The 17,370-nt window shown below is 41.1% G+C and overlaps 1 protein-coding gene and 2 non-coding genes across 6 annotated transcripts in view; 1 reads left to right on the forward strand and 2 right to left on the reverse strand.

Annotated features, from left to right (window-relative positions):
• The window catches only part of FBXL20 (F-box and leucine rich repeat protein 20), a 105,409-nt gene extending 88,797 nt beyond the window's left edge, over positions 1-16,612 (reverse strand). For 2 of the 4 annotated variants that reach the window (XR_003030626.2, XM_024979915.2), the window contains exon 1: positions 16,258-16,612. Coding sequence is in view for 2 of the 4 variants with exons in the window: in XM_024979915.2 (XP_024835683.1) it covers positions 16,258-16,305 (48 nt within the window). In the remaining 2 variants the exon portion in view is untranslated. Of the gene's footprint in view, positions 1-14,217; positions 15,430-15,453; positions 15,707-16,257 lie in introns of those variants that run through there. The other 2 variants (XM_024979918.2, NM_001435015.1) reach the window with 2 other exon arrangements.
• On the forward strand, positions 337-408 carry TRNAW-CCA (transfer RNA tryptophan (anticodon CCA)). Its single transcript has one exon. It is a non-coding gene; the product is annotated as a tRNA-Trp (tRNA).
• Positions 6,766-6,837, reverse strand: TRNAW-CCA (transfer RNA tryptophan (anticodon CCA)). The gene has a single exon. It is a non-coding gene; the product is annotated as a tRNA-Trp (tRNA).
• Positions 16,613-17,370: the final 758 nt, after the last annotated feature.

The following is a 17,370-nucleotide window of genomic DNA, read 5'->3' on the forward strand; positions in this document are numbered from 1 at the left end:
ATACCTGCTATGGATCAAAAGAGTAACTAACAATGGGTAAATTTTTCAAAACAACCCATTTTCAGTTGGCATGCCCTACAGGCACATATAGGAGACTTCAAGTCAACTGGATGGATTAAAGTTCTGGCTTTTAAATACTTAGCTATTTAATGTGGGAAATGACAGCCTTTCAGAGCATCTGCTTTCTTACAATAAAACAGCAGAAAAATATCCTCTACCTACTACATGAGACTTTTTTCTAAGTTCAAATGAAATCATAAATGGGAACATGTTCTTTAATGTGTAAAACACTGTATTAAGCTGTTACTTAAGATACTTCTTAAGTAACACAGGGCTTCCCTGGTGGCTCAGAGGTTAAAGCGTCTGCCTCCAATGCAGGGGACCCGGGTTCGATCCCTGGGTAGGGAAGATCCCCTGGAGAAGGAAATGATAACCCACTCCAGTATTCTTGCCTGGAGAATCCCATGGACGGAGAAGCCTGATAGGCTACAGTCCATGGGGTCACAAAGAATCAGTCGGACACGACTGAGCAACTTCACCTTCACCTTTAAGATAGTTCAAAATATCTGTCCTAGTGAAAGCAAGTTAGCAGGATGCCCTCCATATACAAGGGTCAGCATTTTTCAATCCTTTATAAATTCCTTAAAAATATTTATTATTTGCCTTAAAAACAAATGGAACAGTATGTGTATAACTACTTACTATATAATGAATTCCTGGAATTACTGGTGGAAGTGTTATTTTCCTGTTACTAGTTTTCTATTTTTTAAAATGTATTAAATTTTTAATTGAAGGATAACTGCTTTACAGAATTTTGTTGTTTTCTGTCCAAAGTCAACATGAATCAGCCATAAGTGTACATATGTCCCCTCCCTCTTGAACCTCTCTCCCATTTCCCTCCCCATCCCACTCCTCTAGGTTGATACAGAGCCCCGGTCTGAGCTGCCGGAGACAAAGAGCAAACTCCCCATCTATTTTACATATGGTAATGAAAGTTTCCAGGTTACTTTCTCCATACAATCTTACCCTCTCCTCCCCTCTCCCCAAGTCCACTCTTCTTCTAACCTTGATTAATTTCTGCTTAAACTTCTGAGAAATGTCCAGCTTTAGAGAAAAGCACTTACTCTGATTAGCTCTCTCTTTAGTAATCCTACTACTCTGTTTCCCAAGAAATAAAATTGTTTCTTCTAACTCTCCCATATAGCTAACACTGCCGGAACCCACTAAATTATTTTTCTCATGCACTTTTCTTCCTATGTAGATTACAAACTCCCTGAGGAAGAGACGTTGCTTTGGAGCAGCTGTGCATTTCTAACACCTATCAGTATTTAACACATACTCAGTTCAGTTCAGTTCAGTCGCTCAGTCGTGTCCGACTCTTTACGACCCCATGGACTGCAGCACGCCAGGCCTCCCTGTCCATCACCAACTCCCGGAGTTCACCCAGACTCACGTCCATCAAGTCGGTGATGCCATCCAGCCATCTCATCCTCTGTCGTCCCCTTCTCCTCCTGCCCCCAACCCCTCCCAGCATCAGAGTCTTTTCCAATGAGTCAACTCTTCACATGAGGTGGCCAAAGTACTGGAGTTTCAGCTTCAGCATCATTCCCTCCAAAGAAATCCCAGGGCTGATTTCTTTCAGAATGGACTGGTTGGATCTCCTTGCAGTCCAAGGGACTCTCAAGAGTCTTCTCCAACACCACACTCCAAAAGCATCAATTCTTCGGCGCTCAGCCTTCTTCACAGTCCAACTCTCACATCCATACACGACCACAGGGAAAACCATAGCCTTGACTAGACGGACCTTTGTTGGCAAAGTAATGTCTCTGCTTTTGAATATGCTATCTAGGCTGGTCATAACTTTCCTTCCAAGGAGTAAGCGTCTTTTAATTTCACGGCTGCAGTCAACATCTGCAGTGATTTTGGAGCCCCCAAAAATAAAGTCTGACACTGTTTCCACTGTTTCCCCATCTATTTCCCATGAAGTGATAGGACAGGATGCCATGATCTTCATTTTCTGAATGTTGAGCTTTAAGCCAACTTTTTCACTCTCCACTTTCACTTTCATCAAGAGGCTTTTTAGTTACTCTTCACTTCCTGCCATAAGGGTGGTGTCATCTGCTTATCTGACGTTATTGGTATTTCTCCCGGCAATCTTGATTTTAGTTTGTGTTTCTTCCAGTCCAGCGTTTCTCATGATGTACTCTGCATATAAGTTAAATAAGCAGGGTGATAATATACAGCCTGACGTACTCCTTTTCCTATTTGGAACCAGTCTGTTGTTCCATGTCCAGCTCTAACTGTTGCTTCCTGACCTGCATATAGGTTTCTCAAGAGGCAGGTCAGGTGGTCTGGTAGTCCCATCTCTTTCAGAATTTTCCACAGTTTATTGTGATCCACACAGTCAAAGGCTTTGGCATAGTCAATAAAGCAGAAGTAGATGTTTTTCTGGAACTCTCTTGCTTTTTCCATGATCCAGCGGATGTTGGCAATTTGATCTCTGGTTCCTCTGCCTTTTCTAAAACCAGCTTGAACATCTGCAAGTTCACGGTTCACGTATTGCTGAAGCCTGGGTTGGAGAATTTTGAGCATTACTTTACTAGCGTGTGAGATGAGTGCAATTGTGTGGTAGTTTGAACATTCTTTGGCATTGCCTTTCTTTGGGATTGGAATGAAAACTGACCTTTTCCAGTCCTGTGGCCACTGCTAAGTTTTCCAGATTTGCTAGCATATTGAGTGCAGCACTTTCACAGCATCATCTTTCAGGATTTGAAATAGCTCACCTGGAATTCCATCACCTCCACTAGCTTTGATCGTAGTGATGCTTTCTAACGCCCACTTGACTTCACATTCCAGAATGTCTGGCTCTAGATGAGTGATCACACCATCGTGATTATCTGGGTCATGAAGATCTTTTTTGTACAGTTCTTCTGTGTATTCTTGCCACCGCTTTCTTAATATCTTCTGCTTCTGTTAGGTCCATACCATTTTGAGCCCATCTTTGCATGAAATGTTCCCTTGGTATCTCTCATTTTCTTCAAGAGATTTCTAGTCTTTCCCATTCTGTTGTTTTCCTCTGTTTCTTTGCACTGATTGCTGAGGAAGGCTTTCTTATCTCTTCTTGCTATTCTTTGGAACTCTGCATTCAGATGCTTATATCTTTCCTTTTCTCCTTTGCTTTTTGCTTCTCTTCTTTTCACAGCTATTTGTAAGGTCTCCCCAGACAGCCATTTTGCTTTTTTGCATTTCTTTTCCATGGGGATGGTCTTGATCCCTGTCTCCTGTACAATACCACGAACCTCAGTCCATAGTTCATCAGGCACTTTATCAGATCTAGGCCCTTAAATCTATTTCTCACTTCCACTGTTTAATCATAAGGGATTTGATTTAGGTCATACCTGAATGGTCTAGTGGTTTTCCCTACTTTCTTCAATTTAAGTCTGAATTTGGTAATTTAGGAGTTCACGATCTGAGCCACAGTCAGCTCCTGGTCTTGTTTTTGCTGACTGTATAGAGCTTCTCCATCTTTGGCTGCAAAGAATATAATCAATCTGATTTCGGTATTGACCATCTGCTGATGTCCATGTGTAGAGTCTTCTCTTGTGTTGTTGGAAGAGGGTGTTTGCTATGACCAGTGCATTTTCTTGGCAAAACTCTATTACTAATGCTAAATAAAATTTAAACAGAACTGAACTCCTACCAACAGCATGCCCTGGTTTTCTAGACTGAGAATTTCTGTGCCCCAGACAAGGTCAGATTAGCTTTGTTGAGTTCCCAGATATATTTGTTCTTGGTAGTTTGAGAGGCTGTAGCGTGGTATGATGGTTTCATTAGTATAACTGAATGTGTTTCAGTTGTAAAATGTGCAAGTTGTAAAATAACCGTATTTTAGGTGCTATACATTAGCTACTGCTCTTGCTTCTAGGGCTAAAACATCTAGGACAGGACAGAAACCTGAAAAGAGCTATTGGTTTTATGATGGCAAATCCGTGATATGTAAACTGATTTCCCTATGGAGTTCAAGTTGTAAATACAAATTAACTTAGTATTCTTTCAAGGGATTAGTATTGTACAAAAAACTTCACTGGTGAGTCTAAATGTCTAATTCAGATTGCTACTTATTTATCTCTACTGTGCAATTCGGTTGCCATAAATTAAATCCAGTTTCATTTATTCCTCCTTAACGCTGTCCATTTAAGTCACAGAGTATTATTTTAGGGGCTTCCCTGGTGGCTCAGTGGTAAAGAATCCCTCTGCAAATGAAGGAGACACGGGTTCAGTGCCTGGCCCAGGAAGATCCTACAGGCTGAGGAGCAACTAAGCCCGTTTGCCACATCTATCCAGCCTGTGCTCTAGAGCCCAGGAACCACAACTGTTGAGCCACATCTCCTGAAGCCTGCACATCACAACTGGAGAGCAGCCCCTGCCCACCACAACCAGAGAAAAGCCTGTGTAGCACGGAAGACCCAGCATAGCCAAAAATAAATTTTTTTTTAAAGTAAGAGTTTTAGGTTTAATCTTTTTTGTTTCAACAGAGGTATAATGGGCATAAAACACTGTATTAATCCAGTTTGTAATAAGGTAGGGAAATAGATACTGGAAACGTTATTTAAGAGCTGTAAAGACAGAGAAGTTTTCCCCAGTGTGCAGTGTGGGTTTACAGTAGTGCAAAGAGAAGGTCCCTTGAGTTCTTCACTCCTATATTTAGGCCAGATTTTTCTGTCTGGACCAGAAACTGATGTGCTCAGATGAAATTTATGTCATTTAGGGCCTTTAATCCACCTTTTGAGGCAAATAATCTAAATACAATTATTCTTTCTTAAAGAATGTGTTGACCTCGGTAAAATTGCATTTTTTGTTGTTGTGTAGATCTAGATTTGGGAAGCTGCTTTTGTATAACTCCAGTCAGCTGTGACTAAGAATACTGAATATTAAGTCCCTTTTCTTCCTGAAGTTACCATTCATGATAATGTGTTAGGAATGTTACATTATTAAATAAATGCTTCAACTTATGCAAGGACACTTCCAAAATATATCAGGTTTCCTTCCTACAAATGGGCTGCAGAAACAAGCTACGATGTGATTTTTGCAACAGAAGTGTCTTTATATGAAGGCATGTAAATAACTTTCAAAAAAAACCGATAAGGATGAGTGTGGGGAAAGGGTATTAGCAATGCAGTGCTCTTAAAAATAAATAAATAAATGCATCTCTACGTACTTGTCCATGTTCAGTCATGCCATAGCTTTATTTTCTACAAACCAGAAAAGGAAGAATGACCAGTTTCTTGGGTAAAAGCTGACTGTTTTAAATGTCAACTTACAATTTGGTTCCAGATTCTCATCTTAGGAGACATTTACCCACATCTGCCTAACAGTGAACACAATAATGGTTACAGTATAAACTCCATATAAACATCATCAAATTATTACTGATTAAACTTCATAGGTTCAACTACACTGATTAAAATTCATAGGTGTTCCTGTCCAATAAACCCAACGTATAAAATTGAATCCGGTGAAAAGAAATCATTAGTTACATTCCTTCCTTTATAATACTTTTTCCTTTAAATAGTATATTCCTTTAAAGCATTTAAAACAATGATTTACGAAGTCTACTCAAAACCACTTTCACTCCAGAAAGTAATATCATAATAGGCATCATTTATTGAGCCTTTATCATACAACAGATCATGCACAATGTTTGCTCAATGTTATAAAAACATCACAGAATTTAATCTTTATTACCCAGTGTAGTAGGTTTTATACCCATTTTTTAGATATTGAAAATTTGAGAATTTGCGAGATTAAATGACTTGTCTTAGGTCATACAGGGCTTCTTCCCACATGGCTCAGTGGTAAAGAATGCGCCTGCCAATGCAGGAGACCCAGGTTTGATCTCTGGGTCGAGAAGATCCCCTGGGGGAGAAAACGGCAACCCACTCCAATAATCTTGCCTGGAGAATCCCGTGGACAGAAGAGCCTGGTGAGACACAGTTCACGGGGTCACAAAGAGTCAGACACAACTGAGCAACCAAGCACACATGCACACTAAGGTCATACAGATGGTACATGGCAAAGCCAGGGTACAAACTCAGACTTAAAGCTAATGCTTTTAAAAGGTTCTCTTTATACAAGTATATAAATTCCAAAAATATTAAAAAGTGAATCGTAACACATTAAACTCCAGGATATCACACAATCATACCTATTCTTCACTCCTTGGCAAAAATCATTCAGACAAATATACCGTATCTGATGCTATTAAAGTGCTGCACTCAATATGTCAGCGAATTTGGAAAACTCAGCAATGGCCACATGACTGGAAAAGGTCAATCCTCATCCCAATTCCCAAGAAGGGCAGTACTAAAGAATGTTCAAACCACTGAACAATTACACTCATTTCCTATGCTAATAAGGCTATGCTCAAAATCCTCCAAGGTAGGCTTCAGCATTATGTGAACTGAGAACTTTCAGATGTTCAAGCTGGGTTTAGAAAAGGCACAGGAACCAGAGATCAAATTGCCAACATTCGCTGAATCATACAGAAAGCAAGAGAATTCCAGAAAAACATCTACCTCTGTTTCACTGACTACACTAAAGCCTTTGACTGTGTGGATCATAACAAACTGTGAAAGTGAAAGTCAAGTCGCTCAGTCGTGTCCGACTCTGCGACCCCATGGACTGTAGCCTACCAGGCTTCTCCGTCCATGGGATTCTCCAGGCAAGAATACTGGAGTGGGTTACCATTTCCTTCTCCAGGGGATCTTCCCAACCCAGGGATCGAACCCGGGTCTCCCGCATTGGAGGCAGATGCTTTAACCTCTGAGCCACCAGGGAAGCCCCTATAACAAACTGTGGAAAACTCTTCAAGAGATGGGAATACCAGACCACCTTACCTATCTCCTGAGAAACCTGTATGCGGGTCAAGAAGCAACAGTTAGAACCCTGTATGGAACAACTAACTGGTTCAGGATTGAGAAAGGAGTACGACAAGGCTGTTTATTGTCATCCTGTTTATTTAACTTACATGCAGAGCACATCATGCAAAATGCTGGGCTGGATGAAGCACACACAAGCCGGAATCAAGACTGCTGGGAGAAACATCAACCTCAGATATGCAGATGTACCACTCTAATGGCAGAGAGCCAAAAGGAACTAGAGTCTCTTGATGAGGGTGAAGGAGGAGAGTGAAAAAATCAGCTTAAAACTGAACATTCAAAAAACTAAGATCATGGCATCTGGTCCCATCACTTTATGGTAAATAGAAGGGGAAGAGGTGGAAGCAGCAACAGATTTCCTCTTTTTAGGCTATAAAATCGCTGTGGATGATGACTGCATTAGAAGATGATTACTTCTTGGCAGGAAAGCTATGACAAACCCAGACAGTGTGTTAAAAAGAAAAGGCATCACTTTGCCCACAAAGGTCCATATAGTCAAGGCTATGATCTTTCCAGTAGTCATGTACGGATGTGAAAGATGGACAATAAAGAAAGCAGAGCGACAAAGAGCTGATGCTTTCGAACTGTGGTGCTAGAGAAGACTCTTGAGAGTCCCTTGGAAAACAAGGAGATCAAACCAGTCAATCTTAAAGGAAATCAATCCTGAACACTCTTTGGAAGGACTACTGCTAAAGCTGAAGCTTCAATACTTTGGCCACCTGATCCACACAGCTGATTCGTTGGAAAAGACCCTGAAAATAGGAAAGACTGAAGGCAAAAGGAGAAGAGGGCAACAGAGGATGAGATGGTTGGATGGTATACCGATTCACTGGACATGAACTTGGACAAACTCTGGGAAATAGAGTCGGACAAGACTTGGTGACTGAACAACAACCATATCTGTAAACAGATATACACGTATAGGTTCAGAGGGGCTTCCCTGATGACTCAGTGGTAAAGAATCCACCTGCCAATGCAGGAGGCACACGTTTGATCCCCGATCTGAGAAGACCCCACATGCTGCAGAGCAACCAAGCTCCAGTAACACAACTATTAAGCCTGTGCTCTAGAGTCTCAGTTCAGTTTAGTCACTCAGTCGTGTCCAACTCTTTGCAACCCCATGAATCGCAGCACGCCAGGTCTCCCTGTCCATCTCCAACTCCCAGAGTTCACCCAAACTCATGTGCATCGAGTCGATGATGCCATCCAGTCATCTCATCCTCTGTCGCCCCCTCCTCCTCCTAGAGTCTAGGAGCCTCAACTACTGAGCCCATGTGCTGAGACTGCTGAAGCCCATGCCCTAAGTCCAGGCTCTTTCCATGCAAGAGAAGCCACTGCAATGAGAAGCCCACACTGCAACCAGAGAGTAGCCCCTGCTGGCTGCAACTAGAGAAAAGCCCACATAGCAACAAAGACTCAGCACAGCCAAAAATGAAATAAAGTGTATATAAAATAAAGAATATTTATATATAATAGTATTTAATAAATAAATATAAGGTCAGGTCACAAAGGCTGTTTTGTGTTTACTGTAATAGAAACAAATATAAGAACACTGGCAATAAACTGAATATCTAATTTCCAACTCACAGCAACCTGGGGGATTTATTTAGAGAGAATCATACAATCTCCATGCTAGAAGGAACCTTAGAGTTGAGACAACGGAGGTACAGAGAGACAATCTACCCTCAGACACACAGATACACATGTATATGTGTATATAAAACACTTATGGCAAGTGTTTCCTAGTTAAGAAATTATTCCTTTCTATAAAACCCTAAAGATGTCATCTTAATGTTTTCCTTCTCTCCTTACTCAAATTAATTTCAAAATTAGAACATTAAAATATGTAGGTGATCTGGCTCAAAAAATAAGATGACAAAAAAAGGATAACATATTCCAACAGAGAACTGTAGCTAACTAACATTTATACTTAACATTACATTGTTAATTTTCAAGGAACTGTAAATCTCTTCTCTTTTTCTTCACCCCACCCATCTGAACAAAGCAAAACAGACAAAAAATAAAACAAACCTGGCTCTTTGTTGGTAACTGCAATTCAGAATAAAAGCAGTTGGCAATGACCTTCCCTAGAGGGAAGAGGTATTCTACATTTAAAAGCCTGCTCTAATCTAGAAATTTTACTGCTTTCTTTTTGCCTGTCCCTCCTGTCACATAAATTCTCTCATTCTGCATACAGTAAAACAAACTCAAAGCCACTCAGAATAGCCATGCTGCTGCTAAGTCACTTCAGTCGTGTCCGACTCTGTGCGACCCCATAGACAGCAGCCCACCAGGCTCCTCTGTCCCTGGGATTCTCCAGGCAAGAACACTGGAGTGGGTTGCCATTTCCTTCTCCAAAAATAGCCATAGACTTCCCTGGTGGCTCAGACGGTAAAGTGTCCGCCTACAATGCGGGAGACCTGGGTTCAATCCCTGGGTCAGGAAGATCCCCTGGAGAAGGAAATGGCAACCGACTCCAGTACTCTTGCCTGGAAAATCCCACAGATGGAAGAGCCTGGTAGGCTACAGTCCGTGGGGCTGCGAAGAGTCGGACACAACTGAGCGACTTCACCTTACCTCACCTTATGGCATATTCTTACTATTGCAAATTACAAGTAAGAAACTGAGAATGCTTTTCTGTTTTTTATTTTTAAATGATTGTGAAATTATATCTGCCTGCATACTTTGGTTGATCAGAAAGTTTCGCTCACCAGCAAATATCATAACAGGTGGTATATCTGATAATATAAAATTGGGCAGGCATTTGATATATTGCCTATCTTCACCTCATTAGATAGGACTTGTGTCTTAGCACCAAAGTAATGCATAAGATCAATATACTATTTACTTTCACAGTGTTCTATTTCCCTTTTTTAGTTTTTACTAGAAATTCCTGGGATCTAGGACAAAAATGACAGAAGACACAGCCAATATCTGTTTCATAACTGATAATCCTTGTCTACCACGTTTTATAAATAGGTGACTTTTACTTCATAGAAACTTAAAAGACAGCAAAATGGATTAAATTAATTATATTTCCACCTGATTACAACTGTCAAATATGAGGCTTAATAAAGACAACAAAATATCATAAAATCAGAGGAAATATGATTAGGGAATAAAGAGATTACTTACCTATAGCTTTAAATCACATGCCTGCTAAATAGTTATTTGATATGTGCTGAAAATAACTAGCCAGCAGTGCCACTCTTTTAACAGAAATAGTCTTCAAGAGCTAATGCAAATCTGTTTTGGATTTATTGCATTTAAATACATATATTTGTTAACGTTATATAATTAAGCCACATGAATCAAGCACAAATACTACTGCGCAGTTCAATACTACCACCTACTGTTAGTGGCTATTATCAAGTTAAAATCTTTTTATCAAATGGGTCCCAGTGCATTAAGATATAAAACCACCAGTTGGAAAAAAAACAAACCACGTTGGATGCCTTCATTTTTCTGAGGCGATTTTTGGGTGGGGGTCTGATCTAAGAATTTATGAAGTCTGGGATATTAACTAGGAAAACAGTGTAAAGGCAACTATGCACAAGAAGCTAAATTTGGTCAGTTTAAGGGCATTCTTTCTTCTTCCTCCCTCCCTTGGATTTTCCTAGTGTAACGGAATATTTTATTTTGGACATCTAAAAATACCCTTGCAAAACCACAGTACTAGTTAGATTACTGAAATTTTTAATTTAGTTTCCAATCTGTCACCAGTTGAGAAACAGTAATCTAAGGGCTAGGAATTTAAAAAGTACTCATTAATCTGCAAGAAAAATAATACCAAAATTTGAAAAGATACAACTCTGAAGATGAAAATAGAAGGACTTTTAAAATTAAGATTAAAAAAACAACACCAACAGCTAAAAACTGACAAATGGCCTAGAACATGAAGACATGACTTTAAAAGTGTGGATACTTCTAAGAGAAATACTGCTTTAATGAATGAAAATCTTCAATGTAGAAATAGATTACATCTTATAATGAAGGACTTAAATATCAACCATACATTTTGTAAAGTCTCTGCCAAGTTAAAAAAATTTAATGACTTAATGGATTAAGCACAATTTCCAGTACCTAGCTGTTTATCTTATGCATACTGAAGCAAGATACAAACATGTTTATTTTTAAGTAACGAGTGAACACAATATAAGTACATGACACAATGTACTGTGCTTCAAAAGCACCTATGATTGTAAAATAAAGAAACATCAGTAACACTATTCGAAAAAGAACAGATTGTCTGAATGAGCCCAAAAAGCACACTTCTGATTTCGATTTTCTATAGTAATGTTGGTGCCGCTGCTGCTGCTAAGTCGCTTCAGTCGTGTCCGACTCTGTGCGACCTCATAGACAGAAGCCCAACAGGCTCCGCCGTCCCTGGGATTCTCCAGGCAAGAACACTAGAGTGGGTTGCCATTTACTACTGTTAGGTAATAGGTAATTGCTTTCAAACTAATCTCTAAAGTGTTAAAAACAAAATTCCTTACTTTTACTAGTTCTCTTCCCATTCATTGCAATGCCTTTCAAATAGAGTGAAACAAATGACTCTGACCCACTGGAAAATATACACAACATTTTCCACATGTACCAACTTGGAAAATACGGTTATTTACTATGCAGAATGTTCTTTAGATTAGAAGATAAAACCTTAAGGGAAAAAAGGGTCATTACTGCAGTCTTAACTAAACTGTGTGACTGAGCCTACAAACTCTAACAAATACTGAAGTGGCTATTTCAGAAGAAATGACCAAGGTCAGCTTTCAATAAAAAATTAGATTCATAGGATCTGGAATAAATGGAACCTCAGTAATTGATTTTAACTTCTTTTTCTTACAGAGGAGGTAAATAACCAAACCGGAGAAGTGAAAGAGATGACCAACGCTACAGTCAGTTGGTTGACAAAAATCAATATTAACTAAATCAAGTTCTGGTAACTCCCAATGAAATATGTTCTTTCTACCACAAAACAGTTTATGATTTTTCTTATTTTGGACAAACTGAAGAAGTAAAATGAAGCAGGTAAAGAAATATTACAACCTAATCAAGCAAACTTTAGTATTATAGATTCATCAGAGCAACAGCGATGTGTAATGAAAAAAATAAATAAATACAATGATGCCCAGTGTTCCAAAATACCCAAACTGGAACTTATCACTTCCTAACTATATGAGTCTTAACTTCTCTAGGCACTGATTAAACTGTAAAATAGTATGAGAATGTCAGTGAATGTTACTACTATACTTTTCTTAGGTTATACTTTTTAATAAATCCAAATAAGATAGAATTTTCCTCCAACAGTACTACATTCTTATAATGGAGCTAACTAAGAGTATGACAAAGTGGAGAGGCTTAACTGAAAAAAATCTAAACTTGGATTCAAGGGCTAGCCAGACACGTGTCTGTCATTAATGTCACTATGTTAAGATAGTACTAGTTACAGTGCTTAAAATGAAGGGCAGCTATATTCTCTCAATAGCAAAGCAAAATAAAACATGCTGGATAAAGAACTTCAGAAAAGCTCTTTTTCACATTTTATGAGCTTGTATGCTATGTAATGCTAAAAACAGACCAGAATGATAGAGTGGAGTAAAAAAAAAAAAAAAAATGCAGATTGGAATCTTGGCTTCCCAATGTACTAGCTGTGCAACTTGAATACTTGTCAGGCCCTAGCTTTCCTCAAAATAGAATTGTGAAAATTAGAAGTAACAGAGGTAAAAACATCTAGCCCAGTGCACCTGACATACAGGACACACTGAATAACCATTTTTAAATTTGAAAGGTAATTATCAAAAGTTGCCACAAAACAAAGTGTACTATAAGTAATATACAAGTATTTGAATGAGTTTCAATTAATAGACTAAAACAATTTAGTATACACTATTTTAACTTATAAGCGTTATTAGTGTGTAATCTAATGCCAAAGTGACACAACAAAAACAATTTTCACATCTGCATATCTTTTTTAAACTCTTTTATCCAACAGTCATCTACTTGGCTATTTCACAGGATGCTATACAGCTGCCTAATAGGTAGTGTTCTCCTCTGATTTAACTTAAAAAAATATTTTGTTTTGCTTTTTACCGTTCTAACTGAGTGTGAGATTTAAAGTGTGTGGCCGGCACTTAACATCCAAAAGCATAATACACAAGAATATTCCCTATAAAAACACTTTAAATAATTAAACAAAAAAGTTTTAGTTATCCCCCCCAAAAAAGTGGCCAAGCAAAAGAAAATAATCTTTCACGTTTTGTATTAACCATTGCTAACTTGAAATTAGTTGTTATATATTTGCTACAGAAATTTCCTACACTCAGAAAAATCCTCAAAGCTACATACTTAAAATTGTAAAATTATCACTCTTTTAAAAACCTTCTGAGATTTTGAGAATTAAAAAAATGTGATGTAAATTTTTAGATACTGAAAGCCTGTTTATCTTATCTACATCTTTTATCCACTGAAAGTAAATATTTTAAATGTTTTCAATGTATTAGCAATAAGTGTATTATTTCATGAGAGACCAAATAGTTTACTGTTTTATTATTTGTGAATTAGGTCATTAAGGGGTACATGATTTAAAAAAATACTCAGATAATGAAACTCATTAACAGGTATCATTTGCAGTTCCTTCTCATTTGTATTCCAGCATGAACACTTCCATGGGGTCATGAAGAGTCAGATACTGACTTGGAGAATGAACAACAACAAAAATTAACACTTCACATCATAGTAAGAGTAGCTTTTTGTTTACAAATAAACATTTTAATCACAAACACTGTAGAAGGAGTGGTGTTCCCTCCCTCATTCTTATTGTTCTTCTCAGACATTTTCAGAAAACTTTGGTTCCCAGTTAATACCAATCAACACAAACAGATATGCTTAATAAAGCAATACATTTTCTTATTATTTTAGAACCACCAGTACAGATAAACTACAAATTAAAATATAAGTATAAAAACAGGATACAGTGATACAATTTTAAAGTACAAACTACAAAAGAACTCTTTCCAACAATCACTCACACAACCTAAAAGTGAATAGCAAAATGATAAAGAACTGACTGCAATGGCAAAAGGCTATCCTCCACTCAATTCTTCAGTATTTGGGTTTCCCTTTGAAGATTTCTGTTAACTGTTAAATGTCTATTTGGTAATTCTAACGACAGTCTGGCCTTTTACAGTAGTACTGAATATGAAACCATCATAAATTAAGCTTTCTGGGTCTCTCTACATCAACATAAAGTTCTATTAAAGTAAACACAAACATAAACTACCTGATTTTCTCCACTCCTGGCGCTGTAGTAACGTTGTAGCTCTGAATTTAAACTCTCCCCAAACACTTCCTGTCTTGATCTTTGTGGGTAAATTAAAATATTTTCTCCATAAGCATAAAAAGAAATGAAGGAAAAGATTAAACTGAAGACCCTTAGGTAACGATTTCATCCTCTACGCTTCGTTGACAAGTTTCCTGAAACTTTTGTCTGTCTTACAATTTCATCCTTCAAATGAAAATGAAGAAAAACATTAAGTGAGGGCCACACTGAATGTGAGTGATGCCAGGTCAACCTGATTCTCTGTCCAAAAAGGCCAGGTAACATTTACTCTTCTTGCTGTTGTTTCTCTTTCTTGTTCACTCAACAAACCTCCCAGTATATTACTATACTACAGTAATTCACCTGTAGTTACAATACTTCACTTCCCAAAGGAATCATTTCCCAACACTGCCTACTCCCTAAAGACGCTTTCAGATGTTTTATTTCTTCATCCATTCCATAATTCCATTACTATAAACCTCTCTCGTCAGAGGAAAAGTTCTCAGAGACCAAGGGACTTGAAAGGATTTTCTTAAGTCTCTCAGACCTTCGTCCCAATCTCGAAGCCTGTACACATCTAAGAGTTCCCAGAAACAATGAGCTCAGAAGTACGGACCACACGGGAAGGAAGAGGAAGTACCAGAACAATACCCAGACCACACAGCACCGAAAATCCGTGGACGTTTCTATCATCTCAGTATACCACCCCTACTCCCCTAGTTTAACCAGTCTCTCAAACTCAGAGAAAAAGTCCCGGGCACATAATTTCCCCCTCGCTTCAAGAATAAAGTGGCAGAAAGAAAAGAAACGAGGTCCCTCCGGTCGATCGCAGCTGTGATGCTTTTTCTGCCGGGTGAAGGGAGGCAAGCCAAGGGTTGTGTAAAGAATGGAAAGCTGAATGATATTGGGGGGAGGGGGAATTAGGGCGCCAGAGCTAATCCCCCGCCGGGGCCCGCGAGTGGAAGACGCAGGAGGCGACCAGCCGGGAGGACAAGGGAAGCCAGGCTGCACTGAGCTTCTGGGTGGCGAGAAAAGGGAGAGAAGTGTGGCAGCCCGAGGCCAGTGGGTGACGGCGCCAGGCGAAAGAGGAGATTCGGTGCGGAGCGAATTTTCCGGGGCATGAGAGCGGAAATAGTCTTCCTCACGGGACCCTAGCACCCGCCCCCGCCCCCACCCCCCCGCGCCCTAAGCGCACACCTCAAACCTGCTCTTGGTCACTCCGTTCACGTCCCTCCTCATGGGGCCGGCGGGTGCGGCCGGGGCCGGGCGCTGCGGCGTGCAAAGACTGGGGGCCCCGGGCAGGCCCCGGAGTTCCGGTACCGAGACGAGGCAGAGGACCAGCGGGATGGGGCCGTCGGCGGGGAGGAGAGACCTCTAGACTCCAGCAGGGCCTCCTCCTTCTCCCGCTGTGGTGGCGACGACTGCTCGTCGCTAGCTCTTCTCTCTTCTCAGCCTCAACTTCAACCCAAAACAAAAACACTCCCCACCTGCCAGCAACGCCGCTCCTCATTGGGCAGAGCCGCCCGGGCATCGGAACAGCGTGGGGAGGGGGAGGAGGAGGAGCGCGCAGCGGCGCAGGACCACCCCTCCCCCATCCCCGGGCAGAGCCCGCGGCCGTCAGCCCAAGAGCTACGGGAGCGCGGCGGCGGTGGCGGCGGCGCGAGCCCGCTCTCGCTTCCAAGGCAGACAAGCCCACCGCGAGAAGGAGAGGCAGGGAAGTGCCTATGTGTCTGTGTGTATTTGTCTATGGGAGGGGCTGTGGGGCGGGTGCGAGTGCGCGCGTGCTCGCCGACCGGTGAGAAAGAAGAAAGCAGGACAACTGCACACAGCACCCGAGCCCCCACCTCTCCCCTCCGCGACAGACAGCACGCACCAACCCACCAAGCACTTGAGCTGCCTGTCTTGTCCTCCCAGCCCCTTAAGTCTTGTCGCTTCCCAGTAGCCCGTGTTGGCACACATGTCCTTCCCAGCCACCCAGCTCCCTTCCCCTATATCACTCACTGTCGCCTTGAACCCAAAGTGCAGCAGGCGGTCCCTGCTCGGAGCCATTTTCCTCCTTTCTGGTAGTCTCTAGATTGGGGCAGTGCTGCTGCTGCTTTCGCCGCCGCCGCTGCTGCCGCCTCCCCCGCCTCCGTGGATTGCATTACCGGGTGTTGCAGTGAGGCTTGGGGGGCCGCTGTGGGGCGTGGATCTCCCTGTGCATGGATTCGGGGGGACAGTTGCGTTGCCGTCTGCTCTGGGGACCAGCAGCGAGGCCGCACCTCGTGCCTTGTGGTCAGGGGGTGCAGTGCAGAAGCTGGGCGACCATTTCTTTAGCTGGGGGAGGGGCGCGCTTTGGTGGAGGTGGGGGCGGGTGAGACAGAAAGGCCTTGGCTTCCCCCGCCCCTCCGCCGCTGGCACCCAATGAGCTCTAGCGCTTACCCGCCCTCCAATCAGCGCTCTGGTTGGTGAGAGCCTGATCCTGACGCCACTTTGGCGGGAGAAACAAGCGTGTCTGAACGAGTAGGCGGTGCGGCGCGGGGGTTGGGGGGAACCTTGACCAATGGTTAACATTCTCTCTCTTTCCATAGAAGCTGGATTGTGTCATGGTATGTCATAGTATACTTTAGCAATTCCAGGTCTCGAAACTTATGATCTGATTTCTATGAAATAAGGAATGTTTACCTTTAGAGCGGAAAACCACATAATTATATCTCAAAGATAAAATATTGGAAACTGTATCACAAATTCTAGCAGTCCTGGCTGGACCACTTCTAATTGTATTCCGAAGTAGATGATTTTGTTTTCCTACCACTTTTCCTTTGCACTTTCAGTGACTGGCTTATTATGAATGTCTGATTTAAGAGATGAGCTTACTTTAAGAGCAACAAGTGCAGAGATCTTTTAAACGGGCACATTTTACCCGAAAGGCTTATCCTTCCAAGCACTTTTTTAAATTAACTTTTTTTTTAATCTTAGAAATTACTTCCTAAGCAAGGAAGCCAGCTTCAGAAACCTGTTCTCAGGCCCACACACCCAGGTCTAGATGCTACAGCCTCCTCCTGTCCCAGACACTGTTAATGTTACTGCTTCACGTCCATCAAATAGAAACAACCTTTTAGTTGCATCTCATCT

Source organism: Bos taurus, chromosome 19 (assembly GCF_002263795.3).
Source record: "Bos taurus isolate L1 Dominette 01449 registration number 42190680 breed Hereford chromosome 19, ARS-UCD2.0, whole genome shotgun sequence".
NCBI lineage: Eukaryota > Metazoa > Chordata > Mammalia > Artiodactyla > Bovidae > Bos > Bos taurus.